Here is a 27092-nt window from a genome sequence, read left to right as displayed (position 1 = left end):
TCTGTGGTTGAGAGATAAGACTCTCGACTCGCAATCCGAAGCCCGTAATCTGACGGTCAAACCCGGCGTGCGCAAATAAATTTTTATTTGTTTGTGTTATTTCACAATTAATACATTAAACATAATATAAAGTGTGTTTGCAGCACGTTCCAGAGTGAAATATACTCTCAGTATCGCCCTGGTGTGTGACCACCATTCCGAATGGAAACGTTATTTCCAAGCTTTTGCCGCGTTTGGTGACCAGATATAAATAGCCAGGTACATTTCTAAATTTCTCTTCCTCATCTTCTTCCCCTCCCCAATACCTTCACCCTAGTACTCAGATTGGGGATGCCACAGTCTCGCTGTTCTAGACGGGAGCGGTTGAGACTCTTGTGCGGTATGTAAAAAATATATGTATATATATTTATGTTTTATTTTTTTGACATCCAGAAACACACCAGACCTGACAACAAACTGTCTATTGATAGTGAGAACTTTTAATGAATATCTTGTTGCACCTTGTATACAAACGTACCTACTGGGCGCAGGCGTGCGACAATTTTTTTTACAACGATATCCTTAGTAAAAATGTATCATTTCATAACGCGCCAGTTCGCTCCATTGCAGAGGGCGGTCGGACATTTTTAGGTCGGGATATCAATTTACCGTCCACTGTAAACCATCTTACAAAAATGTCCACCCGCGCAAGGCGCTTTTTAGTTCTGAGTGCTAAGTGGCAACGTTGTAAATGAACTGAATGTTGCCAAATCTGGGGTTTTGCTTCACCAAGGACTCAAACAATACATAAAAATGTACAAATTCGCCAACGGCCATGGGGACGCAATACTATCGACGAAATGCGTGGACGCAGCACGGCCGTCGTTATGTATACAAAATAATATCTACTCGTGATTGGTCACGAGGATACAATACCATCGACGCAGAACTTCTGTCGTTACGTATTCAATATAATAATATCTGTTTTTATATTTAACTTAATTAGTTCAACCTCAAATTGCAATATTTTAATTAATGAGTTAAAGTTATTAATACCATTAAGTTCAAAATAAAAATATTTTATTTATTTTTATTTCTTAACATCTTTAGTGTTACAATATTTACAACATAATATTAAATAATATTTAAATCACTTTTCTGATAAGTAAGATGCTTGTGCTTAGGAGAGGACAACAATATATTTTTACATATTTATATTGCAAATATTATTACAAAAACTATTAATAACCTTACAAGAAAATACAATAAAAGTAATAAAAACAGGTTAGTCATAAATAATACCAAGGAATGATAAGCAGAAACATAATATGTGGAGTTTATTAAGCAGAATTGATTTGAAAGTACCTACACGGCACATACGCTCATGTAATCTAGTAAAATAAAAATGCTTGTCTTAGAAGAATATGTTCAACATATGTATAACAACATTCTCTCTGATTCTATCTTCGATGTAACCAAAATAAATATAAAAACTATATTAAAAATGTATTAAACGTGTACCAAACTGCATAAAATGATATTATGTTATGACATATATTATGTAGTATTAAGTTATAATAATCTTCTGTTTTAATAATCTCCTGTTATAATAATCTCCAGTTAAAATAATCTCATGTTATAATAATCTCCCTCTTGAATAACGTTATATTTTTTACAAAATGAAACAATACTATGTTTTAAACCACTTTATATTTATTTTATACAATATTTGGGTCCAATCCAATCCAAACCGGTCGACGAAATATAAATAAAAATAAAGTGGTTTAAAACAAAGTATTTGTTTCATTTTGTATAATGTCAAGCCACTAAGTGTTTGCTTTCTTCGATAAATTTAATATTTTTTAGTTCTTGTAAGTATAGTTTTTAAATTTTTACATACATAATAGAATATAATATTGCGGAAATCTGCAATTGGTTTCTCAGTTAGGTAAATTACACGTGTATAAATGAACCACATTGTAAACTGTTGATTTCCCTGAAATAAAATAAATAAATAAATAATTTAAAACAATAAGAAAATTTATTAGGTGGTATTAGAGAATTTTAAATTGTTTTTTTTTTGTAACTGTCATAATTTTCCTCAGATATATCCAGGAGTAATTTATTGAATAATTTTATACCGTTAAATAAATAATGATGTTTTGCTGTTGTAGTTCGAACTAGTGGTACGGTTAGTCCTCCAATATAAATAATTATTTAGCTTAAAATTAATTATGGAATATTATTTTTATCAAATAAATCTTTACGTAATTGAAGTTCTTAATGTACGAGTATTTTTGTCATAAATTTTTGTGAGAAGGGGAACCGGGAAACCTTGGAAAACATTTATTGTTGGATAGTTATATGGCTTTTTTAAATATGATTTTTATTAATATTTTTTGAATTGTCACAAGTGAACGTAGGTATGAATTATACGCACCCCCCCCCCCCCCGCAAACCACGATTTCATATTGTAGTAGTGTAGAATGTGCAAGTGCAAAATAAATACCTTTAAGTATTTTTAATGATACAGTATTTCTAAGTCTAAAAAACATAAAGATGAGTTTTCTCATTCTGTCTACTGTGGAGTTTATTTGACTTTTCCATTTGATGTTATTATCGATAATTATTCCAAGATGTTCACAGCCTAAGCACCCTGATCAAGTTTCTGAAAGAATCGCTTGGGTACCTACTGGATTATAAGGGTATAACGAGCTATGTATTCGATACATGCGATTATATTAATTGGCTCATTATTTAGATTCACTAATTGACAAACAGTTTGCGTTACATATTGGTATTTCGTTAACATTGATATCACTAAATTTTTCTTTAGCATAGACTAAAATTCCACTACTTTTATTTTTGTGATAATTTGTGACATATTGTTTGTAGTTTGGAATACTTATATTTTTATGTATTGCATGCGAGTGTGCCTCGGATAGTATTAAAAAATCTGGTTGTGGACATAATGTTAAATACATAGGTATACCAGAAGTTCGTCCATGTTTCAAATTATAATCCTTATGTTTAAGTGCAAGATTGTTAGTAGATTTATTATATTGTTCTAGATTTTAGTGCATTCGCTGTATGTTTCACATACGTATTCTTCTATATTTTGATTTTTTGTTGATTTCATTTAAGTTAAAGTTTTCATTGCATTTATGAAGGTGTGATAAAATATATATTTATAATTCTATGAATATATTAATAATAATCCTCACAATTTGTGTTACGATATTCTTGGTAGATTTCAATTCATATCTTGAGGTTTTTATTTTATTCTATAAGATTTATTTTATATTCAGATAATATTCGGGAACTTATAAATTGTTTGTTTAATTGACAACAATATTTAATTTAAAATAAAACAATAACTTTGTAAACACCACTTTTATTTTTTATACTTTGTGCCGACCGGGTTTCGCTCCCAAAAAAAACGCTTTTTCTTTTAAAAAAAATACAACGGACGCAATACTACCAACGTAATGCGTAAACGTAATGCGTAAACGCATCACGATCGTCGTTATGCATTAAAAACTACGCAGGATGCTTCTTAGTTCTTAGTGTCAAGCGGCATCGTTGTAAATTAACCCAACGTTGCCAAATCTAATGATTTACTCAACTAAACGCTCAAATAATATTTAACAATGTACTCAGAATGGCCACGAGGACGCAGTACTATAGACGTAATGCGTAGACGCAGCAAGACCGTCGTTATGTATTCATAATAATATTTCAACGTGATCGGCCATGGGGACGCAATACTATCGACGTAATGTGTGGATGCAGTACGACCGTCGTTATGTATATAAAATAATATCTACTCGTAATCGGTCTTGAGGACGCAATACTAACGATGTAATGCGTAGACGCAGCATGATCGTCGTTATGTATCGAAAATTATATTACTTCGTGGACGCGGCAAGATCGTAGAAATGAATAAAAACATACACTGCTCGATATATACATCGTGTAGCGAACCTGTCGGCAAAATGTCAAACGTTCAATATTCGTTTCCAGACATTCTGAGACATTTTTTGCTTCCACAAAAATTTTTGCCATACGATTCTACATGGGGTAAGCATCGTTCTGGCCAATTTTGAGGTCAAAACATTGCAGCGTCCGTATATCGGACGCTGTAAGTCGGTGGACGCTGCAATGCTATGGAGTTTTTAGGGGTCGGACGCAACAAATGTAGCGGGATATATATATATATATATATATATATATATATATATATATATATATATATATATATATATATATATATATATATATATATCCCGCTACATTTGTTGCGTCCGACCCCTAAAAACTCCATAGCATTGTAGCGTCCATCGACTTACAGCGTCCGATATACGGACGCTGCAATGTTTTGACGTCAAAATTGGCCAGAACGATGCTTACCCCATGTAGAATCGTTTGGCAAAAATTTTTGTGGAAGCAAAAAATCTATCGGAATGTCTGGAAACGAATATTGAACGTTTGAAATTTTGCCGACAGGTTCGCTACACAATGTATATATCGAGCAGTGTATGTTTTTATTCATTTCTACGATCTTGCCGCGTCCACGAAGTAATATAATTTTCGATACATAGCGACGATCTTGCTGCGTCTACGCATTACGTCGATAGTATTGCGTCCTCGAGACCGATTACGAGTAGATATTATTTTATATACATATCGACGGTCGTACTGCATCCACACATTACGTCGATAGTATTGCGTCCCCATGGCCGTTCGCGAGTAGATATTATTTTGAATACATTACGATAGTCTTGCTGCGTCCACGCATTACGTCGATAGTACTGCGTCCCCGTAGCCGCTCATGAGAATATACTATTTTTAACACATAATGACAATCGTGCTGCTTCCATGCATCACGTCGATAGTATTGCGTCCCAGTGAACGATCACGAGTAGATATTATTTTGAATATACGACAACGGTCGAAATAATTTTCAATACATAACGACGATCGTACTGCGTCTACGCATTACGTCGATAGTATTGCGTCCTCGAGACCGATTACGAGTAGATATTATTTAATATACATAACGACGGTCGTGCTGCATCCACGCATTACTTTGATAGTATTGCGTCCCCATGGCCGATCATGCTGAAATATTATTATGAATATATAACGACGGTTTTGCTGCGTCCACACATTATTTCGATAGTACTGCGTCCCGTGGCCATTCACGAGTGCATTGTTATGTATTATTTGAGCGTTTGGTTGAGTAAATCATCAGATTTGGCAACATTGGGTTAATTTACAACGATGCCGCTTGACATTCAGAACTAAGAAGCGTCTTGCGTGGTTTTTAATGCATAACGACGATCGTGCTGCGTCCACGCATTACTTCGATAGAACTGCGTCCCCGTGGCCATTTGCGAGTACATTGTTGTATATTATTTGAGCGTTTGGTTGGGTAAATCATCAGATTTGGCAACATTGGGTTAATTTACAACGATGCCGCTTGATGCTCAGAACTAAGAAGCATCCTGCGTGGTTTTTAATGCATAACGACGATCGTGCTGCGTCTACGCATTACGTTGGTAGTATTGCGTCCGTTCACGAATAGATATTATTTTTAATACATATCGATGGTAGTGCTATATTCACGCATTACATCGATGGTATTGCGTACCTGTGGCCGATCTAGATTAGGTATTATTTTTAATTAATGAAGACAATATTAGCGAAATTCAATCGAACATCTGAAACGGAAAAATCTGAAAAAGGGACTGTCACATTTGGGACTCGAATCCAGGACCAGGAGTTTCCGAGCCGTGACCCTACCAACTGAGATAATGTGTCCCTATCTGATTCGGTCATATTTACTGTAATATACTTCGACTAAGAATTACCAACAGAGTGGAAGTTACTCCCAGTATCGCCCTGGTGTAAGACCACCATTCAGAATTGAAACGTTGCTCCAAGTGGCTTTAGCCGTGTTTAGTAACTAGATCTGAATAGCCAGGTACTTCCCCACCTTTCTCTTCCCCATCTCTTCCCCTTCAATATACCCCAATTGGGGATGCCATAGTCTCAGTAGCTCCAGACGGGAGCAGTTGGGACTCTTGTGAGATATTCACTATAAAAATAAAACATACTTAATCTTAATTTTCTTAACGCATATTTTTATTGGCTGCTATCTTTATGTATCATTGCAGGATTCAACTCGAACTAAATGCTATCTGGATAGTGTCTTGGATACATTTATCAATTTTTAATTAATATGCAACACCTTTTGACTTTTCTTCATGTCTAGGATGATTATTATTTTATATTATATCTCTACACTATGTTTTCAAAACTCGTATGAGCGGAGTTTACACAAACACACTATTTTACATTGAAATCATTATCGAACGAAGAACGAAACAATATTGTTTTTTGAAGAACATTCGGTGGTAGCGAAACCCGGTCGAAACAAAATATAAAAAATAAAAGTGGTGTTTACAAAGTTATTGTTAAATTATTATTTAATTGCAAAGAAAATCGATTTAAAATTCTCTAATACCACCTCATAACTTTTCTTATTGTTTGATATTATTTATTTTATTTCAGGGAAATCAACAGTTTACAATGTGGTTCATTAATACATGTGTAATTTACCTAACTAAGAAACCAATTACAGATTTCCTCAATATACTATTCTATTATGTATCTAAAAATTTAAACACTATACTTACAAGAACTAAAAAATACTAAATTTATCGAAGAAAACAAACACTTTGTAGCTTGACATTATACAAAATGAAACAAATACTTTGTTTTAAAAGACTTTATTTTAATTTATATTTCGTTGACCGGTTTGGATTGAACACAAATATTGTGATAAATAAATATAAAGTGGTTTAAAACAAAGTACGGTTTTATTTTGTAAAAAATATAACGTTATTCAAGAGGGAGCTTATTATAACATAATATATGTCATTAGTCATTACATAATATAATTACATTTTATGCAGTTTGGTACACGTTTAATACATTTTAAATTGAGTTTTTAAATTTATTTTGGTTACATTGAAGATAGAATCAGAGAGAATGTTATTATACATATGTTGAACATATTCTTCTAAGACAAGCATTTTTATTTGAATTGGTTTTACAGTGTTTTTCTTTAAATAGATTACATGAGCGTGTGTGCCGTGTAGGTACTTTCAAATCAATTCTGCTTAATAAACTCCACATATTATGTTTCTGCGTATCATTTCTTGGTATTATTTATATCTAACCTGTTTTTATTACTTTTATTGTATTTTCTTGTAAGGTTATTAAGAGTTTTTGTAATAATATTTGCAATATAAATATATGTAAAAATATATAGTTGTCCTCTCCTAAGCACAAGCATCTGATTTATCAGAAAAGTGATTGAAATATTATATAATATTATGTTGTTTAATATTGTAACACCAAAGATGTTAAGAAATAAAAAAAAATATATATATTTTTTTATTTTTAACTTTATGGTATTAATAAGTTTAACTCATTAATTGAAATATTGCAATTTGAGGTTGAACTAATTAAGTTAAATATAAAAACAGATATTATTATATTGAATACGAAACGACAGAAGTGCTGCGTCGATGGTATTGTATCCTCGTGACCAATCAAGAATAGATATTATTTTGTATACATAACGACGGCCGTGCTGCGTCCACGCATTACGTCGATAGTATTGCGTCCCCATGGCCGTTGGCGAATTCGTACATTTTTATGTATTGTTTGAGTCCTTGGTGAAGCAAAACGCCAGATTTGGCAACATTCAGTTCATTTACAACGATGTCACTTACATAAATATTACATAATATTATGTAGTAAATATTCTAACGCTAAAGATGTTAAGAAATAGATGTTTAAAAAAATATATATTTTTATTTTTTACTTAATGATAGTAATAAGTTTAACTCATTAATTAAAATATTACAATTCGAGGTTGAACTAATGAAGTTAGATATAAAAAACAGATATTATTATATTGAATACGTAACGACGGAAGTGCTTCGTCGATGGTATTGTATCCTCGTGACCGATCACGAGTAGATATTATTTTGTATACATAACGACGGCCGTGCTGCGTCCACGCATTACGTCGATAGTATTGCGTCCTCGTGTCAGTTTGCGAATATATACATTTTTATGTATTGTTTGAGCCTTTGGTGAAGCAAAACGGTAGATTTGGCAACATTCAGTTCATTTACAACGATGCCACGTAGCACTCAGAATTAAAAATCACCCTGCGCGGGTGGACATTTTTGTAAGATGGTTTACAGTAGACGGTAAATTGATATCCCGACCTAAAAAGGTCCGACCGCCTTCTGCAATGGAGCGAACTGGCGAATTATGAAATGATACATTTTTATTCAGGATATCGTTGTAAAAATGATTTTCGCACGCCTGCGCCCAGTAGATACTTTTGTATACAAGATGCAACAAGATATTCATTCAAAATTCTCACTATCAATAGACAGTTTTTTGTCAGGTCTGGTGTGTTTCTGGATGTCAAAAAAATAAAACATATATATATATATATACCTACATATATTTTTTTATATACCGCACAAGAGTCTCAACCGCTCCCGTCTGGAACAGCGAGACTGTGGCATCCCCAATCTGAGTACTAGGGTGAAGGTATTGGGGGGGGAAGAAGATGAGGAAGAGAAATGTAGAAAAGTACCTGGCTATTTATATCTGGTCACCAAACACGGCAAAAGCTTAGAAATAACGTTTCCATTCGGAATGGTGGTCTCACATCAGGGCGATACTGAGAGTATATTTCACTCTGGAACGTGCTGCAAACACACTTTATATTATGTTTAATGTATTAATTGTGAAATAACACAAACAAATAAAAAATTATTTGGGCACGCCGGGTTTGACCGTCAGATAACGGGATTCGGATTGCGAGTTGAGAGTCTTACCTCTCAACCACAGATGCTGTAATTAATTAATTAATTCACTATGAACGTGAAAACTTCACTAGAAGAGTAAGAAATATTTTGTTTTGTTTATTTATTTGTTAATTTATTTATTACACCTAATAGACTTTTACATTCTTGTTTAATAGTTGAGTATCGCAGTTATTATAAATTCTTCAAAATTAAAACAATAGAGAAAACAAAATAGAGTGAAAAAAATGTTAAAAAAAGGGTATAATAAAATAAGATACATTGGTAATAATGATAAGAAGTCTCACATAAGTAGATATTCAAAATGAACAAAAGATCGCAAAAAATATAGATGTCTATTTGTCTAGATATATAAAAGAATTAAAATAAACAATATTTATATTGATTATTTTTAAGGTGAAATATATCTCCCATATCAGAATAAGTCATGCAATCCTAAGGGGTTTTATAATATAAGGGGCATAACAACGGCCTAAATGTACCTTTTGAAACTCTCAAAACAAATCCAAGAGTCTTAAGGGCCTTATATACGGAAGACGTAAAAATGAAATCGACCTTCAAAACGCCATGTAACAAACAAATAATATACACTCGGACGCTAGAATAAATTATTCAGTATGGACGTGAAACCTTTATTAGAATAGTCAGCAATATACGGAAGACGTAACAATTCAATTAGAGTGAACGGACGTGAAACCTATATTAAAAGGAACCTTCAATATATAAAAAATATACACCCGGACGTGAGTATGTACGTGACGCTAGAAATGTATGAAAGTGTAATAAACATCAAAACCTGCATTATTATGAATATTAAAAAAATATGATATTAGCGATTATTGTGAGTAAAACATAGTGCAATATTCACAAAAACAATCTAAAAAAAAGAACTAGAAGTGCTGGACGCCCAAAGACGGATTTACGCACGGACGCAATAAATGTTGTGGGACCTATATATATATATATATATATATATATATATATATATATATATATATATATATATAAATCTCCTATAAAATATATATCTCCTTTCAAAAATAGTTATCGGATAGGTTCAGAAATATCGTATTTACTGGGATTGATTTCATTGAGAAGCGGAAATATACACAAATTCTAAGGACGGGTTGTTTCGGAGAATCTGAACAATTCATCAAATTTCAACGTTCATTTTCAAGCTCTGTGAAAGATTTTTTCAAGTTCTGTTTTTATTTCAGTTTTTTCAAGCAACTAGCCTACAATGATATAAAAACAGAACTTGGATAAGTCTTTCACAGAACCCGAAAATGAACGTTGAAATTTGATGATTTGTTCAAATTCTCCGAAACAACCCGTCCTAAGACTTTCTAACAGTATCTTTAAGAAATATAACTGTCAATTTACCAGAGGCTTGAAGAGTCAATAAGGAAATAAATAAATAAATAATTCGTACTATTTTTATTTGAAAAAATAAATTACTTTGTTTGATTGGTTGTTTTGGTCTGAAATCCATCCAATCCATCCAATCCATCCAATCCATCCAATCCATCCAATCCATCTAATCCATCCAATCCATCCAATCCATCCAATCCATCCAATCCATCCAATCCATCCAATCCATCCAATCCATCCAATCCATCCAATCCATCCAATCCATCCAATCCATCCAATCCATCCAATCCATCCAATCCATCCAATCCATCCAATCCATCCAATCCATCCAATCCATCCAATCCATCCAATCCATCCAATCCATCCAATCCATCCAATCAATCCAATCCATCCAATCCATCCAATCCATCCAATCCATCCAATCCATCCAATCCATCCAATCCATCCAATCCATCCAATCCATCCAATCCATCCAATCCATCCAATCCATCCAATCCATCCAATCCATCAAATCCATCCAATCCATCCAATCCATCAAATCCATCCAATCCATCCAATCCATCCAATCTATCCGATCCTTACGATCCATCCAATACAATCCAATGTATGAAAACGGCCGCGCAGCCGCTCCTCGTAATCCTCTTTCAAATTCCATTTAGAATGACTGGATGTTATATAAGTTAATTTGTAAAACATACATGACCGTTTTATTGACCGGTCTCTAGAGGCCGATTGTGTTCACTTTCAGTTTCGATTATTTACAACTGCACCAGCTACTCTATCAAATCGTAAATGTCCCGATACACATAAAACTTTTACGACGAAACTCTAGAACAGAAATAATAATATGTGAGCTTTGTCGTTCACGATTGGTCTGGAGCTTTCAGGCACACTCGCCGCAGTTAGGCCTAGGCCACACGGAGCAATTTCGTCGCTGCTATTCGTGTTTTTTTTTTAATCATAAAAATATTTCCCTCAGAGCCTATGTCATTTATGGGGATGATGTGTGGTGGTATTTTTGAGGAGTGAACATGGGTCTTGAAGAGCAAGAACAAATCGTAGAAACGACACGTTCTCATGTCAAATGTCAACCGTGTACAAATTTTGGGTGTGCGTTTGGCGTGTTTCCCGACTACGTAAAGGTGCCGAAGGAATCATTGACGCTAGTAGTTCTTCGGAACATTTTCCTTTGAAATACCGGTGGAACAAGGATAGCATTCTCACCAGACGCATATGCTCTAAAGATTTCAATCCGTTTGGGTCCTGTTTCTGCGCAGGGTCTTGTTTTTAAGTATTTTGGTGCTCCAGACCAAAAGTGGCTGCCAAATTCAACAGTGAGATGTACTTGCGATCTGTACAGGGTGAGCAGTTATGTATTATTCTTATAAAAAGTATTCGCTGTTAGTAACTCAATTAGGAGATTTTAAATATGTCGGCGATTCGATGATCAATTCTGGAAGGGAACACGCACGATTTTAGTGGCCTTACACGTAACCATTTCACCGCTATACGGCGCTACTATGGCTTTTTCTAACATCTCAAATCGTTAGTCGCTAGTTGTTGAATGTTTCTGATTTATTTCATGTATTTTACGTAGTAATCTTCTACCTTCGCAGTTTCAGTAGCCGCGGTGATATAGCAGCGAAGAAAGCGTTCCGTGTGACCGAGGCCTTTCATTTCACTTCACCGACTGCGTTTTATCGCCGGCCCTCGGTACTGATTTTATAACCTCGTCATAAAGAAGTACTGTACTGTACTGAAGTCGCCTTAATAACACTGTAGCGCTTTACTTATTTAACTGCCACAGTCGAACAGGATTGTTTTTCTAGAAATACCTAGAAGAAAATGTAACACTTAACTACAGGGTGGGATTTATTATCCCTTAGAACAGTGCGGTAATGCTCAATCGTCATTCATCGTCAGCAACAACTGTGACTACTCTGGATATTCTATTTGTACTGTGTTATTCGATCACCTCAATAAAGCCGCTGCTAGGACCTCACAACATTTTTTATTCGTTTCCTTACCAGATCCTCAAACCTTAATAATTATTATTATAATATAAGTGTAGGTATTCTCACAAGTATTTAAACTAACTATTAAAATGACTACCTCAACACAGGCTAGCCGCTAACCTTACTAGCCTAGTAAGGCAGGTTATGAGAATCCTCAACTTTATCTAATTGTTCGTATTCTATCTATTTACAGGCTTGTAAAATTAAGATATTGTTATTAATTTTATACATAATACGTTTGTTCTGCATGGCATCTATATAATTTCTATATCAAATTTTACTTCTTTATTATTGTTCCACTTCAATTATTATGTACATGACATGTTAGGCGTATAATATAAATAAATATATGAATAATGTATATATTGTTTTAATATACTTTAATTTTTTCTTATCTACGTAATATGTTATGTTTTTCAAATATTTTTTGTTATTTTTCTTAAATCATTTATAATAGATAAAAAAACAAATATGTAACATACGGATTTGTGAACGCATGCTTTTATATGTGCGGTTAAAATTGAAAAGTATCATTATTTTTAAATTAATATTTAACAAATTTAAAAATAAAATCTTTAATTTCTGTACTTATACAACGTCAAATACATGTATTAAAACCTTACATGCGCCCTTGGGGTGATTTTCTCAAGAAAACGGCGCTTTTTGAGATGATCCAATAATCATTATTATATATATTATATTTCACAGTATTTTTAACGATCAATCCGATATACGTCGATATGGATCGGAATGCTGGAATGAAAATGGTAGATAAATTCTAATGGTCCCAAAGCGCAGTCTAGATACAAAGATTGCAGATTGCACTTTCGTAGTATCAGATCACAGACGCTATAGCTCGGAATAGAGTAGCACACAAAAAGATACGAGAGAATTCAAAGGGACAATTCAGACAGTCGCACACTAAAGCTTCGAGATCGTTGTACCTTCTGAAATTGAATTTAGATTTTGTGGAATAAAAATACATTTGAAATTATACTTTATTATTAAAATTCCTCAAAAGTATTGTAAATTACTTTGGGTCAACATTTTTTATAATAATAATAAACAATAAATCACATTGTTTTAACCAATATTTTAATGATATTTGGAAAATAGACGAACACGGAAGTATTTTGTTGATTGTTTGTTTCATTTTCAAAATGTAAATAATTTTTTTAAATTAATTTTTTTTTTTGATTTTCTTAACTACTATACCTGGACATGAAAAAATGAACAAATGGAATCATGGACGTATTATGGTAGTCATACGTGATTTAAATTATTATTGGCAAAAACGATATTTTAAATAAAATAGAAATACTAATCAAAATATTACGATTGTAAGAAAGATCAAATTATATCAATTATTTTACTAAAATATATTCATGACTACAAAAAAACACCATAAATATATTCATGGCTGCAAACAAACACCATAAATAGTTTTTTTCAAGAGTTTTTTTTACTGTAGTACATCTTTTTTTATTGATTGATGTACCCATTGAAAAATATGTTCAAAAAATGACTGGGGATCAAACTTTACTCCCTAGAGACTGGAGTCAACCGCGCTAACATCTTAGCCAAATCCCGATTGGGCAGGACCGACACTTATTTCGTACATTAACTACTATAATGTCATTCTATTTCAGAGGAATGTGTATATATTCACGTGTATATGCGTTACTGCCAATAAAAGTTGCATTACAAAGCATTGACACCCACAACAAGTCCATCTTCTTCTAAAATCTTGGTTTATTGAAAAAAAAAAGTGAAATTAAATAAAGAAAATATTGTAAAATGTTTAGTTGGGTAACAAGAAAACTGTTTTTTTAATGTAAATATGAATACATATTAACATATTTCAGAATCAATTAAAATGAAATATCATTAAATATTTAATATTACCACAAGCCGCCCCCAAATCCATACGAAAGAACCTGTCGATGAAAACCGGACTCAACTTTTATAAAGGAGCTTAAAGCTTATAGGACCATCGGTAGGTACCGGGTATATGAGTAGGTCCTATCAGAATCACAAATCCATCATTAGAGCAGAAAACGAACGGTGGAAAAGAATTCCCAGCGGAGTGGATCGGCGGAGTGGCTCTCGGAACTAAACCCACCGCGTTCTGATGTCAATTACTGTCCGAACTCGGCTGGGGAGACTCCCGACAGCGGACAGTGTCTCTAATATATTAACTTTTCTACGACCCTCCACAGTGTGGATAACTGCGCCTTACCTCAACGCAGTGCTAAAAAGGTCGCGGATTGTAGAGATGAATGAAGGAGAATAATAGTTCAAAACATTACCTTTATTTAGAAACACAAAATACACAATATTATTACGAGAAGTCGAACGAGGAAAGGAAGTATATAAGACATATAACTTCTCTGGTAGACGGGTGTTCGGTTTGGAATGTTTCATCGATTCGCCGCGCCAGTTGATGGGGGCTACGTATCGTTTCGGTGTTGCAAGCTGGTAGACCTTGCACGTAACTAAAAATTAAATACGCGAGAACATTTCCTACAAGCGTTAAAATCGTGCGGAATCTGTCGTCACCAAATGTGTCGACTGTAGATGTTACATATTAGATACACGTATTAAACAAGACGGGTATAGGTACCGCCGCCCCACGAACCAATTATCGGATTACCAACACCTGCCGTAGGTCACCCCAAGTAGTTCGCTACGTTTGGCGACTTGGCGGGGGTTCCCGGGGTGGCGGATGCGTCTGCTCATCTACTGTGTGGCGGGCCGGATTTGAAGAGACTGGTTGAGGGAGATCTTTTACCTCTCCAGCTGTACTTTCTCGATCCATCGCCTTACAACGCAGTGGAAGGGATAAATTCAAATTTTCGTCATTCCTGGACGCGCTGACCCCCAAATTCCGACCCACTTCTCTTACCTTTTTCCTTCCCAGAACTTCATCTCATTCCTTTCTTTAAAAAAATCTGCACGCAGCATCCCCAAATATGATATAGGCCCTCTTAAGAAATTTTGATTTCCTCAGGGTATTTTGTTTGGAGCTAATGTAAAAAAAGTAATTCAAACGAAGAATGCGATTAAGAAGATGATGATTATTTTTTTTTTGAGTAAAGCCTTTTCCTGTTTCAAATTTTCATTTGAGAGAATCTAATATTATCTTCAATGATTGTATTATATTACAATCTTATTTTAAAATACCAAGATATTGCGTAAAATTTGAAAAAATCACGTTTTTCGCGTACAGTCGAATTTCAAGAATTTCGCGTAAAAGTTCACGCAACCCCAAAACGAATTTCAGGTTTCTGTTAACTCTCTATTACATTCGCTCCTTACCATTCAATCTTAACAAACGGACTGCAATCTTTAGAGCACAGGCGTCAGGTAGGTATGCTGTCCTTGTTCTATCGGTATTACAATGGAAGATGCTCTGAGGAACTAGCGTCATTGATCCCTTCGGCACCGGTGCGTAGTCGGGATACACGCCAAACGCGCGCCCAACATTTGTACACGGTTGACATTTGTCACATGAGAACGGGTCGCTTCTACGATTCGTTCTTAAGTTCAACAGCTCGGCTGTGGAACGAACTGCCGACCTCTGTGTTTCCTCCCTCCTACAACATGGGACTCTTCAAGACCCATGTTCACTCCTTCCTCTCCACAAAAAGACCCACCACACAGCATCCCCAAAGGTGACATAGGCCCTGAGGGAAATTATTTTCTTCAGGGCCTCCTGTGTGGAGTTAATATAAAAAAAAAATAAAAAAAAAATTTTACCTATCCCTAAAAAATAACTACTTAAAAAATTCATAATTTAAAAACAAAAAAATTACGACAGATGTAGTGCAAAGGTAGGACACTCTGCACCGACGTACTGTTATGTACCCCAACATACTAATGTACCTAGCTTACCTAATAATGCGTAATATGTATTATCAATGATGATCTAATTAAATAACTACGCAGTTAAGCTACTTAAAGGATATGACTATAAAACCACATCCCAGTAAAATATTATATTATTATATTTGCACCACAAATATTCAATGATATTGTGACACGTAATAAAACTGAATAGTATATAAGCCATACAAACTCACAAATCATGGTCATTCGCCTTTTCACTGTTATACCATAACCATTGTAACTTTGAAACTTGTCAATTGTAAACTGTTGTAAATTCAATAAACTTGATTACATCTTTTAAAGTACTTACTTATTGTGTATCACATCCCAAAAAGCAGCCTCTTCACATCCAACAAATATCGGGAGATATTTAAAGAAGGAGCTAAAAACTAGATCTCACTTAGCTCGACATCAACAACATCAGTGTCAAAAGTGGGATCACAACATTGGTGTCAGAAGTGGGATTGTGATATCAAAAATCATCGATTACCTGAAGACAACTAACTGAAGTCACGTTTTCTACTGGGACTCCAGATAACCTTCAAATCGAAGCAGACGTTTTCAAGAGGACCACAGCTACACGTTGCAGCCCTTGAATCGAAGTCATCAAGACCCAATCTGCAAAAGAACCTGTTACGAGAGCTACTTAGGAGAGACTGATCACCCCTCCACGACAACTCCTCGGAATGCAGATAACTACACAACTGTAAGTTACTATTTTACAAATTGACGAGTACAAATTGAAAAGACGGTGTCCGCAGATTAGAATACTTCAATCGAACTGCTTAAAAATCCAACATCAGAAGAACGAAAACATCTTTACAACAGCAAAATAATTGTGATATTTAAAACTTAAATTGTTAGAATCAAAAACAAGAAAAAAGAGAAGAAAAACTTTTCTCTAATTTTTCAAAGTAAACAAAATGGAAGCCGACTCCGCTGTAAAGGGGAAGGAAGCAAGTTTAGCAATATTAATGAAATTTATATCCCCATTTGATGGAAATAGAGATAAGCTAACACCATTCTTACTAAATTGTGAAAGAGCTATCCAATTGGTCAATGAAAACCAAAAACAGCTTTTACTCTTTTATATATTATCACAATTAACAGATAAGGCACAAACGGCATGTTCTAATAAAGTTATTGAAAATTTTGATCAACTTAAAGATTTCTTAAAAACTAATTTTGGAGAATCGAAAAGTCAAACGCACTTATTAATTGAATTACAAAATTGTAAACAGAAAAATGGAGAAGATATTTCTACTTATATGTTCAGAATAGAAACATGTGTAAAAAAATTAAAAACTTCTATCAATCACTCGACTATAAATCGAAATGAATTGGAAGGAAGATACGCCAGTACAAATGACTTGGCTTTACAAACATTCATTATTGGAATAAATACTAAAATTTCTGAACATTTAAGGGCACGTATGCCTAATAATTTAAATGATGCATTTCAAATAGCGCTTGAAGAAGAAAGATTAACCTCACTTTTAAATAGTACAAAAAAATTAAATTTAAAACACTGTTATCATTGTAATAAGGATGGACACATAAGTGAGAATTGTTATCGAAAAAATAACAATAAAAATCCAAATAAAGTGTACAACTTTGTACCACGGAATAAAAATTTTGATAAAAAGAAAAATCTTAACTTGCCCGAATGTACATTCTGTAAAAAGAAAGGACATCTGGTAGATAACTGTTTTTTGAAAGATCCAAGTAAAAGGATAAACTTTAAAAGAGGAACACCCTCTACTTCTCATGCAATCAATCATTTAAACGCGTACGGATCCACGTCATGCATCGCGACGTTGGAATAGAGAACATGGCCGATGCCAAATCAACTATTGTAACTAACCCTACTAAACTCAATGTACAAGATGGTTATGATATGTGCTATAAAATATGTGTTGTAAAAATTAACAGAGAAAGACTATTAAATCTTCCATATGTTAAAATACCTTTTGGTAATAATAATAAAAAATGTAGTCTCTTAATAGACACAGGCGCAGCAATATCGCTCATAAAAAGAGATATTCTCGATAAAAATAGTATTCGCGAAATAAACATAAATAATAAACTAAAAATTCAAGGAATCGGAGAAACTGAATCCACTTGTGAAACAGATGGAACTATTGAACTTAAATTTCATGAAAAAATAAATCACGTTTTTCACGTTATATCTAACATTAATATAGAATACGACGGGATAATAGGAAACGATTTCCTAACTAAAAATAAAACAAAGATAAATTATGAAACAAACCAATTAATTCTTTTAAATAAAATAATAATCGACATGCATAACAGAATTGTTCTGTACACGCTTCAACCAAGATCAGAGACATTTCTCAAAGTTAAAGTTAAAAATAGAGAAATCAAAGAAGGCATTTTGCTAGACTTTGAAGTAATTAAAGGAGTGAAAATTTCTAACACACTCACTAATGTAGACGAAGATGGAAGAGCATTGATATCGGTATTAAATACAACGGAAAAAACTGTGAAGATTCATATGCTGGAAATTACACTTTCCCCATTCGACCTACCGCAATCTATTAATACTATGACTAAACAAATAAATACGAACTTTGGACGTGTAGATTCAGTAAAAAAACTTATCAGAACAAATCACCTAAATAATGAAGAATTAAAAATTCTAATTAAAACATGTGAAGAATACGCTGATATATTCTTTATGGAAGGCGACGATTTAACCGCAACAACCGCGATTAAACATAAAATCACCACCACAAGTAACGTTCCAATATTTACAAAAACGTATCGTTATCCAGAAATACATAAACAAGAAGTTAACCGACAAATTGATAAAATGTTGAAACAAAAGATAATTAAACCTTCTAATAGTCCTTATTCGTCACCTATATGGGTGGTCCCGAAAAAATTGGACGCAAGTAATGAAAAGAAGTGGAGAATAGTCATTGATTACAGAAAATTGAATGACGTCACAGTGGGTGACGCATACCCCTTGCCAAATATCAATGAAATATTAGATCAACTAGGAAGATCGAAATACTTTTCAGTATTAGATCTAGCTAACGGATTCTTTCAAATAAAGATGGAAGAAAAAGACAGTGATAAAACAGCATTTACTGTCCCATCAGGTCACTATCAATATGAAAGAATGCCTTTTGGGTTAAAAAATAGTCCTGCAACATTTCAGCGACTTATGGACACTGTATTAACAGGCCTACAAGGAGTAAATTGCTTTGTATATCTAGATGATATTGTTATATATGCCAATTCTCTAGAAGATCATGATAAAAAACTCAAAACGATATTCTCAAAATTAAGAGAATACAACTTGAAAATTCAACCAGATAAATGCGAATTTCTAAAAAAAGAAGTTGCCTATCTTGGACATATAATCACTGATAAAGGAGTTAGTCCAAACCCTGATAAAATCAAGGCAGTCTCACAATTTCCAGCACCGAAAAACCCCAAAGAAATTAAACAATTCTTAGGACTGGTAGGATACTATAGGAAATTTATTGACGACTTTGCTAAAATTTCTAAACCTTTAACATCACTTTTAAAGAAAGACATTAATTTTGACTGGACAGAAAATCAACAAAACGCGATTGAAAATTTAAAAAATAAATTGATAACAGCACCTTTATTACAGTACCCAGACTTTTCTAAACCATTTGTATTGACAACAGATGCCTCTAACTACGCAATCGGAGCAATACTTTCCCAGGGAGAAATCGGAAAAGATTTACCCATTTGTTACGCATCTAGAACACTTAATTCCGCCGAAGGAAATTACAATACAACAGAAAAAGAACTACTAGCTATAGTATGGTCAGTGAATCACTTTCGACCTTATATCTATGGAAGAACATTCACTATAATAACTGACCACAAGCCATTGACTTGGTTATTTAATGCGAAAGATCCAGGTTCAAAACTAGTTAGATGGAGATTAAAACTAGAAGAATATTCATATGAAATTCAATATAAACCAGGAAAATTAAATTCCAACGCTGATTGTCTATCACGTATACCAGTAAACGCATTTTCAACTAAATTAGATATGACATACAAAACTTTTTTAGAAAAACACAAAGAATTAGTTTTAGATGATGTAATAATTAATGAGTATGACGATAACTTATTAAAAAGTAACGATAAACACGTTGCATATCCTACATCAATTGACCTCGATGACTGTGTACCGTATTGTACCGACATTGTTTATCAATCTAACGAAGCTGAAATATTCAAGATAAGCGATCACGAACTTTATCAGACGGAAACCACAAAAGGAAAAACTAAAACTTACTACCATATATTTATAAAAGTAAACCACTATGATAAACCATCATACCCGGATGTATTTATCGCTTTAAAGAATTTGAAAACCAAATTGATAAGTAAGAAAATAAAAGAGTTCTCAATATCGGACTTTAATGATTCATTTAACCAAATAAATTATGATAAGCTAAAACAAATATTATCATACATATTCCATAAATCAGATATAATAATTAATATCTACAGGAATAAAATCAAAAATGCTGAAGTCAATGATATCCCTAGAATACTCTTTGAGAATCATGATTCACCATTAGCAGGACATTTAGGATTCCACAAAATGTATAATCGCATAAGGAACCAATACACCTGGAAAAACATGAAAAAATCTATTGAAGATTATATTAAGAATTGTTCTCAATGTCAAATGAACAAGACTTACAGGAAAAATAATACGGCACCCATGATCATAACGTCAACTTCAAGAGAACCTTTTGAAAGGCTAGCTCTAGATGTAGTAGGTCCGTTACCTGAAACTAAAGATGGAAATAAATTCATACTTACATTTCAAGATGACTTGACCAAATTCAGTCAAGCATATGCAATTAAAAATGCAACTGCAGAAGAAACAGCAAATAACTTCATAACTTTTGTCTCATGTTTTGGTATACCAAAAGCCATATTGACAGATCAAGGACAAAATTTTGTGTCATCACTTTTTACTCAAGTGACTAAATTATTAAATGCAAAACATAGGACTTCAACACCCTATCATCCTATGACTAATGGAGCCCTAGAGAGGAGCCATGCAACTTTGAAAGATTACCTTAAACATTATGTGAATCAAGATCATACCGATTGGGATAAATATTTAAATCTCGCAATGATTAGCTATAATTCAAATATTCACTCTACAACGAAGTTCACCCCTTACGAATTAGTATTCGGGAAGAAACCGGTAATCCCCAATAATTCAATTAGAAATGAAACCCCCACGTACAACGACTATTTGTCAACCCTTAAGTACAAACTCTCACAAACACATCAAGTTGCGAGAGAACATATAGAAAAATCGAAAGAAAATTCGAAAGAACGTCATGATGCACATGCTTATGAACATCAATATAAATTAGGAGATCTCGTACTACTCAAACAACATTTGAGATTACGAAAAGCTCTCTCCTCAACCTTTAAAGGACCTTATGAAATAACAAAATTAAACTCTTCCGTGAACGTAACTCTAAAAATAAATAATAAATTCATAAAATATCACGTGAACGAGATAAAACCATATTATAAAAATAAATAATTCATTTCTTTCAGATGGATTGTCACGTTACTCATAGCGTCGAGTCAAGGCAACCATATCGATATAATTAAAAATGGTAGTGGATTATTATATGATACATTAGGAACATTAAAAATATACAGTGACTATTGGACCTTGGTAACATTCCAAGATACTTCTAAATTGATACCTCATCATATAAAAATCATGGAAGTATATGAAAGAACCAATACTGAGTGTATAAAAATGACATCACATGATTTGGAAAATCACTGCAAAACATCCCTTGCATCTATAAATTCGGAACTGAACGACATTGAAGTAAAACTAGACGCAATAACTCACTTAATTCGGAATTCAAATGAAGAAAAATTACGAGTAAAACGAGGATGGTTTGATGGAATTGGACATGTATTTAAAACCCTATTTGGAACATTAGACTCTGAAGATGCTACATACTACGATGATGCGATCTCAAAAGTTATTAAAGACGACAACCATATAACGTCTCTACTAATAGATCAAACTCAAATAGTGAAATCAACTATTATTAACTTCAACGATACTGTTAATAAATTCAATACAAACGAACTGTTATTGAACAGAAATCTAGCAAAAATACAAGATTTCCTAAAGAACGCTCAAGAAATCAATGAAAGAGTAAATGCAAACATTGTTCTAATCAGTCAAATAAATTTGTTACGAGATGTGACAGCGAACTTAAAATTAAGAGTGGAAAATATAATAAACTCTATTATGTTCAGCAAAAGCAACATACTTTATCCAGGGTTAATAACACCTACAAGGATATATAAAGAATTAAATGATAATATTAAGTATCTAACACAGGGAAGACAATTACCAACTCCCTTGACACTTAATAATATACACATTATAATAGAAACCGCAACATTGACTTCATATTATATGAATAATCGAGTTATATTCATTATCTCGATTCCGTTAACACAGATACAAGAGTATACCTTATACAAAGTTATACCTCTACCAATTCCACACAACCCCAAAAATCCAGAAGTATTTTCACTTATTCAAAACGAATTTAATTATGTTGGAATAACAAAATCAAAATTGACCTACATAAGATTTAACAACATTGATAAATGTAAACCGATTATCAACCGGCAATACATATGCAAAGAAGAAAACGTTTACTCAACCGAAGATAATGCTATTTGCGAATCAAAAATCTTAGCGAACAGTCTATCTAAAATACCTAACGACTGTCAAACTAAAACAATCTATGGAAAAATCAATATCTGGCATAAACTCACTAATAACAGATGGGTATATGTACAATCTAATAAAACCAGACTAACTATTGATTGTACCGACAAACAGTTCACAGAACACGAATTACTAGGAACAGGAATACTGACCTTAGACAAAGGATGTAAAGCATATACAAAATACTACCAAATCACGGCAGAAAATGATGTAACCACAAACATTACCTTACCACAGATCGACCTTAACATAATTCAGGACGACTGCTGTAACAAGAAAAAATATAATCAAACTTTACCACAATTATCTCCTATCGCGATAACTAATATAAACTTAGATGAATTAAAATTAGCAACCTATAAATTAGGGCAATTTGATAAAGAACTCCATCAAATAAAGAATGAGAGTCATATTGTTAAATATTCGAGTTACTTTGGTACAACAATGTACTTATTAATCGGAATAATCGTGACTTATATGTCTTACCGAATATATAAAAGGACGAAAAGAAATTGCTGTAGTCAAGATGGAATTTGTTTAAAAATATACAATCAATGTAATACAACTCGAACTACGAGGACCCATCCAGCTCTTTCATTTAACAGTCTAAGAAATAACAGAGAAAGTGTAGACATAAGTACTTCTGAGGAAAATATACCAATAGCTTCGGAAAGACTTACAAAACCAATGGTTTTGAGAGAAAATACTTTTACGTAAAATAAAAATAAAAATAATAATATGAAATTTAAAATTGAAAATTTAAAATAAAAATTTAATTAAATAAAAATTAAAAATAAAATAAAACTCTCAGTCTACCACTGTTTAAAAAGTACACTCGTAATATTATAACCAATCTTATGTAATGATAAACATTATAAAAAACATTACTAACAGAAATTGTAAAACGTACTAATTTACCATGTTTATTGGATGTATGTATTTTTCTATTTTTGAAAGCCATTATGTATAATAAAATACCTTAGAGTATTCAAAAGGCTTATCAATATAAAATATGTTAAAAATTGTAAAACATATTATTGTGCAATAATACAAAATTATTGTATTTAAAGATATGGAAAAAATAATCCTATCTATAAAAAGGATGAAAATTAAAAGGCTTCTTATTCCTTAAAAATACTATACCACAAGAGTATGTATTATGATTGTAAATAAAAACAATCGTGAATCATTATAAAATCTCTAGAGTTGATTCATTTTAAATATTTTACCGACATGTAAAACCAAGTATTGAGACTATACTCATGTGAAACTTCGAGTATTGTTCGGAATATTTTAGTCTTTGGTAACCGGAACCACTGACAATATAAAAATTCATATGATATATGAAATACATATGAAATACATATGAAATACATTAAATGAATTCATTCATTGTGTAAAAAGTTTATAGAAATTAATTATTCTACTTTATAGAAATTAATCATTCTACCTTATAGAAATTAATCATTCTACTTTATAGAAATTAATCATTCTACTTTATAGAAATTAATCATTCTACTTTAATCAAAATAATTATCTTACTTTATAAAAAAAAAAAAAAAATTATTTAACTAAAAAGATATAATCATTTAAATTCAAATCTTATAAAAAATAAAATGTAACGAAGAAAATGGCCATAATCATAATATTAATAGTATGTATTATACAAATGTTATGTCAGACAATTTATCTTATTTGAAAAATATTGCTTATAAAAAACAAAATGTAACTGAAATTTTAGAATATGAAAACAAATATGTAAACAAAACTGCTAATATTCAAAATGTAAATATGATTACTGAGGATAATTATACAGGAACAACTGAAAATGTCATAAAGAAAAATTACAAACCAGCATTAGAAAGCTGTAAATTTGCAAATAAAAGACTCATCATTCAGATGGCAACCTGCAGATTAAGGTGTAGACCTTAAGAATATAATTACAACTATTTTTGATTAAAAAACTAATAGTTTCCATTCTAGAGGGGAGGTGTTATGTACCCCAACATACTAATGTACCTAGCTTACCTAATAATGCGTAATATGTATTATCAATGATGATCTAATTAAATAACTACGCAGTTAAGCTACTTAAAGGATATGACTATAAAACCACATCCCAGTAAAATATTATATTATTATATTTGCACCACAAATATTCAATGATATTGTGACACGTAATAAAACTGAATAGTATATAAGCCATACAAACTCACAAATCATGGTCATTCGCCTTTTCACTGTTATACCATAACCATTGTAACTTTGAAACTTGTCAATTGTAAACTGTTGTAAATTCAATAAACTTGATTACATCTTTTAAAGTACTTACTTATTGTGTATCACATCCCAAAAAGCAGCCTCTTCACATCCAACAAATATCGGGAGATATTTAAAGAAGGAGCTAAAAACTAGATCTCACTTAGCTCGACATCAACAACATCAGTGTCAAAAGTGGGATCACAACAGTACGCAAAGCACTGAGTCTTCTGGGGGGGTTATTCTTTATCTTTTGCATTATCTAATTCAGCGTTATATCAGTCACTAATGTAATTACATCATCAGAACTTCTTTGGTGTCTTGATCCTCTTCCTAATCCATCTTCATCAGAACTCCTGCTATGTACATTAGATGCGACTGATTTAACGCTGATTAACTTATATTATGATGATTAATTGCAAATAATCATAGTTTTGAAATAAATACAGGGATAAATATTATTCACATTAATAATAAGGGAATATGATTAGATAACTTAGAAGCCTAAGAAACAAAGAAATCCCTTAATAATAATGATCCCTTTCACCGTCTGTTCTGTATCCTCCCCCCACTCTTCATTAATCCCTACTCAAACCTCCACCCCCACTTCAACACCTAGTAACATATTATGTTCACCCATTGTTTTGTAATTTCAAGTTAGTATATTTTCCCCTGAGGAAGGAACCATTCAGCATGTATATAAAAAAAATATGGTGGTTCAAACAAAGTAACATTGTTTGATTTATTTATAATGGATAACCACAAAGTTAAAGCTACATTAAAAAATGTGTTTGGCTTTTGGAATAACAGTTGTGCTTCTTTTATCTTCAGGCAACTTTTCAGCCTTACAGTGTTCATAATTCCTAATTATTACTGTGTCTTTGAAGTTAAGCCTCAAGCAGTGGAGATGTCCAGTCATTTTTTTCTAATTACACATGAATTAAAAACTTACTCCGACCTAGAAAAGTTTTCATCTTTTTTCTTTGTGAATGTTATAATTCATATTCAACTCCCTCTACCCTCACCACATACCCCAAGTGGATATACCTTGGAAAATACACAATAAAAATTTTGATGGTTCGTCTCCGGGCGCCAAATACCCTTCTGGTCCCACTTTAACAAGATGAAACGACAATGCAAAAAAACAAACATACATTTTTATACTCTTTTGTTTTTATTTTCTGTTTTTGTTTATGTATTTTGTTACAGATGACACACATAAACTTCACTTTGACTTTGGTTCAAGATTTTGCTTATGATAGCCTGCGATAAGCAAGCCCTAAGGGTGTGAAACAGAGGTGTGAAATCGTCGGATCACGACAATAGAAAGAATTTTAATTTTTTTTGCTGGATTTTATTTAGGTATTGGAGCCAGGAAGGAGTCTGAAAGGGTCGAGAGGATGCATTAGGTAGCATGAAAGGCTGGGAGGTGACTGGAGAGACTAAGGTAGACTAGGATGAGGTGATTTTGCACAGCGGTGCTGCCAAGGTCTGTTATCTATGTGAGGATGTTGTGTCGGCGCTCTTTATTGGCAGCAGACACATGTCAGCGCTATATTAGCGGCGGACACATGCCTGAACGGATGACGAGCCTCGTGCTGGCACAGTTGGTGGACGGGGTAGTCTCTCTCCCTGCAGCAGCTGGTACAGTTCCTTCGCTACCTAGGACTCTTGCAGCAGAGTCTCCATCTTCTGTCTTCGTCGAGCGTCACAGCGGTGCTGCCAAGGTTTGTTGTCTATGTGAGGATGTTGTGTCAGCGCTCTTTATTGGCAGCAGACACATGTCAGCGCTATATTGGCGGCAGACACATGCCTGAACGGATGACGAACCTCGTGCTGGCA

The 27092-nt window shown here is 33.1% G+C and overlaps 2 protein-coding genes across 2 annotated transcripts in view; both read left to right on the top strand.

The window, feature by feature from the left end:
• Positions 1–27092, top strand: part of LOC149409491 (nephrin-like) — a 410217-nt gene that overhangs the window by 192725 nt on the left and 190400 nt on the right. The gene's annotated exons all lie outside the window — the stretch shown is intronic.
• LOC149409492 (uncharacterized) lies at positions 16151–20402 on the top strand. The gene has a single exon (XM_089649518.1). The coding sequence runs from the start codon at positions 17098–17100 to the stop codon at positions 17998–18000; it is 903 nt and encodes a 300-aa protein (XP_089505644.1). The 5' UTR covers positions 16151–17097; the 3' UTR covers positions 18001–20402.

This window comes from Hesperophylax consimilis, chromosome 30 (assembly GCF_061612785.1).
Source record: "Hesperophylax consimilis isolate HC1 chromosome 30, BYU_Hcon_1.0, whole genome shotgun sequence".
In the NCBI taxonomy this organism is placed as follows: Eukaryota; Metazoa; Arthropoda; class Insecta; order Trichoptera; family Limnephilidae; genus Hesperophylax; species Hesperophylax consimilis.
This window is presented reverse-complemented; position numbering and strand designations above follow the sequence as displayed.

Coding starts and splice junctions, on each gene's coding strand:
- LOC149409492 (XM_089649518.1), top strand. CDS start 17,098: ATGGAAGCCGACTCCGCTGTAAAGGGGAAGGAAGCAAGTTTAGCAATA.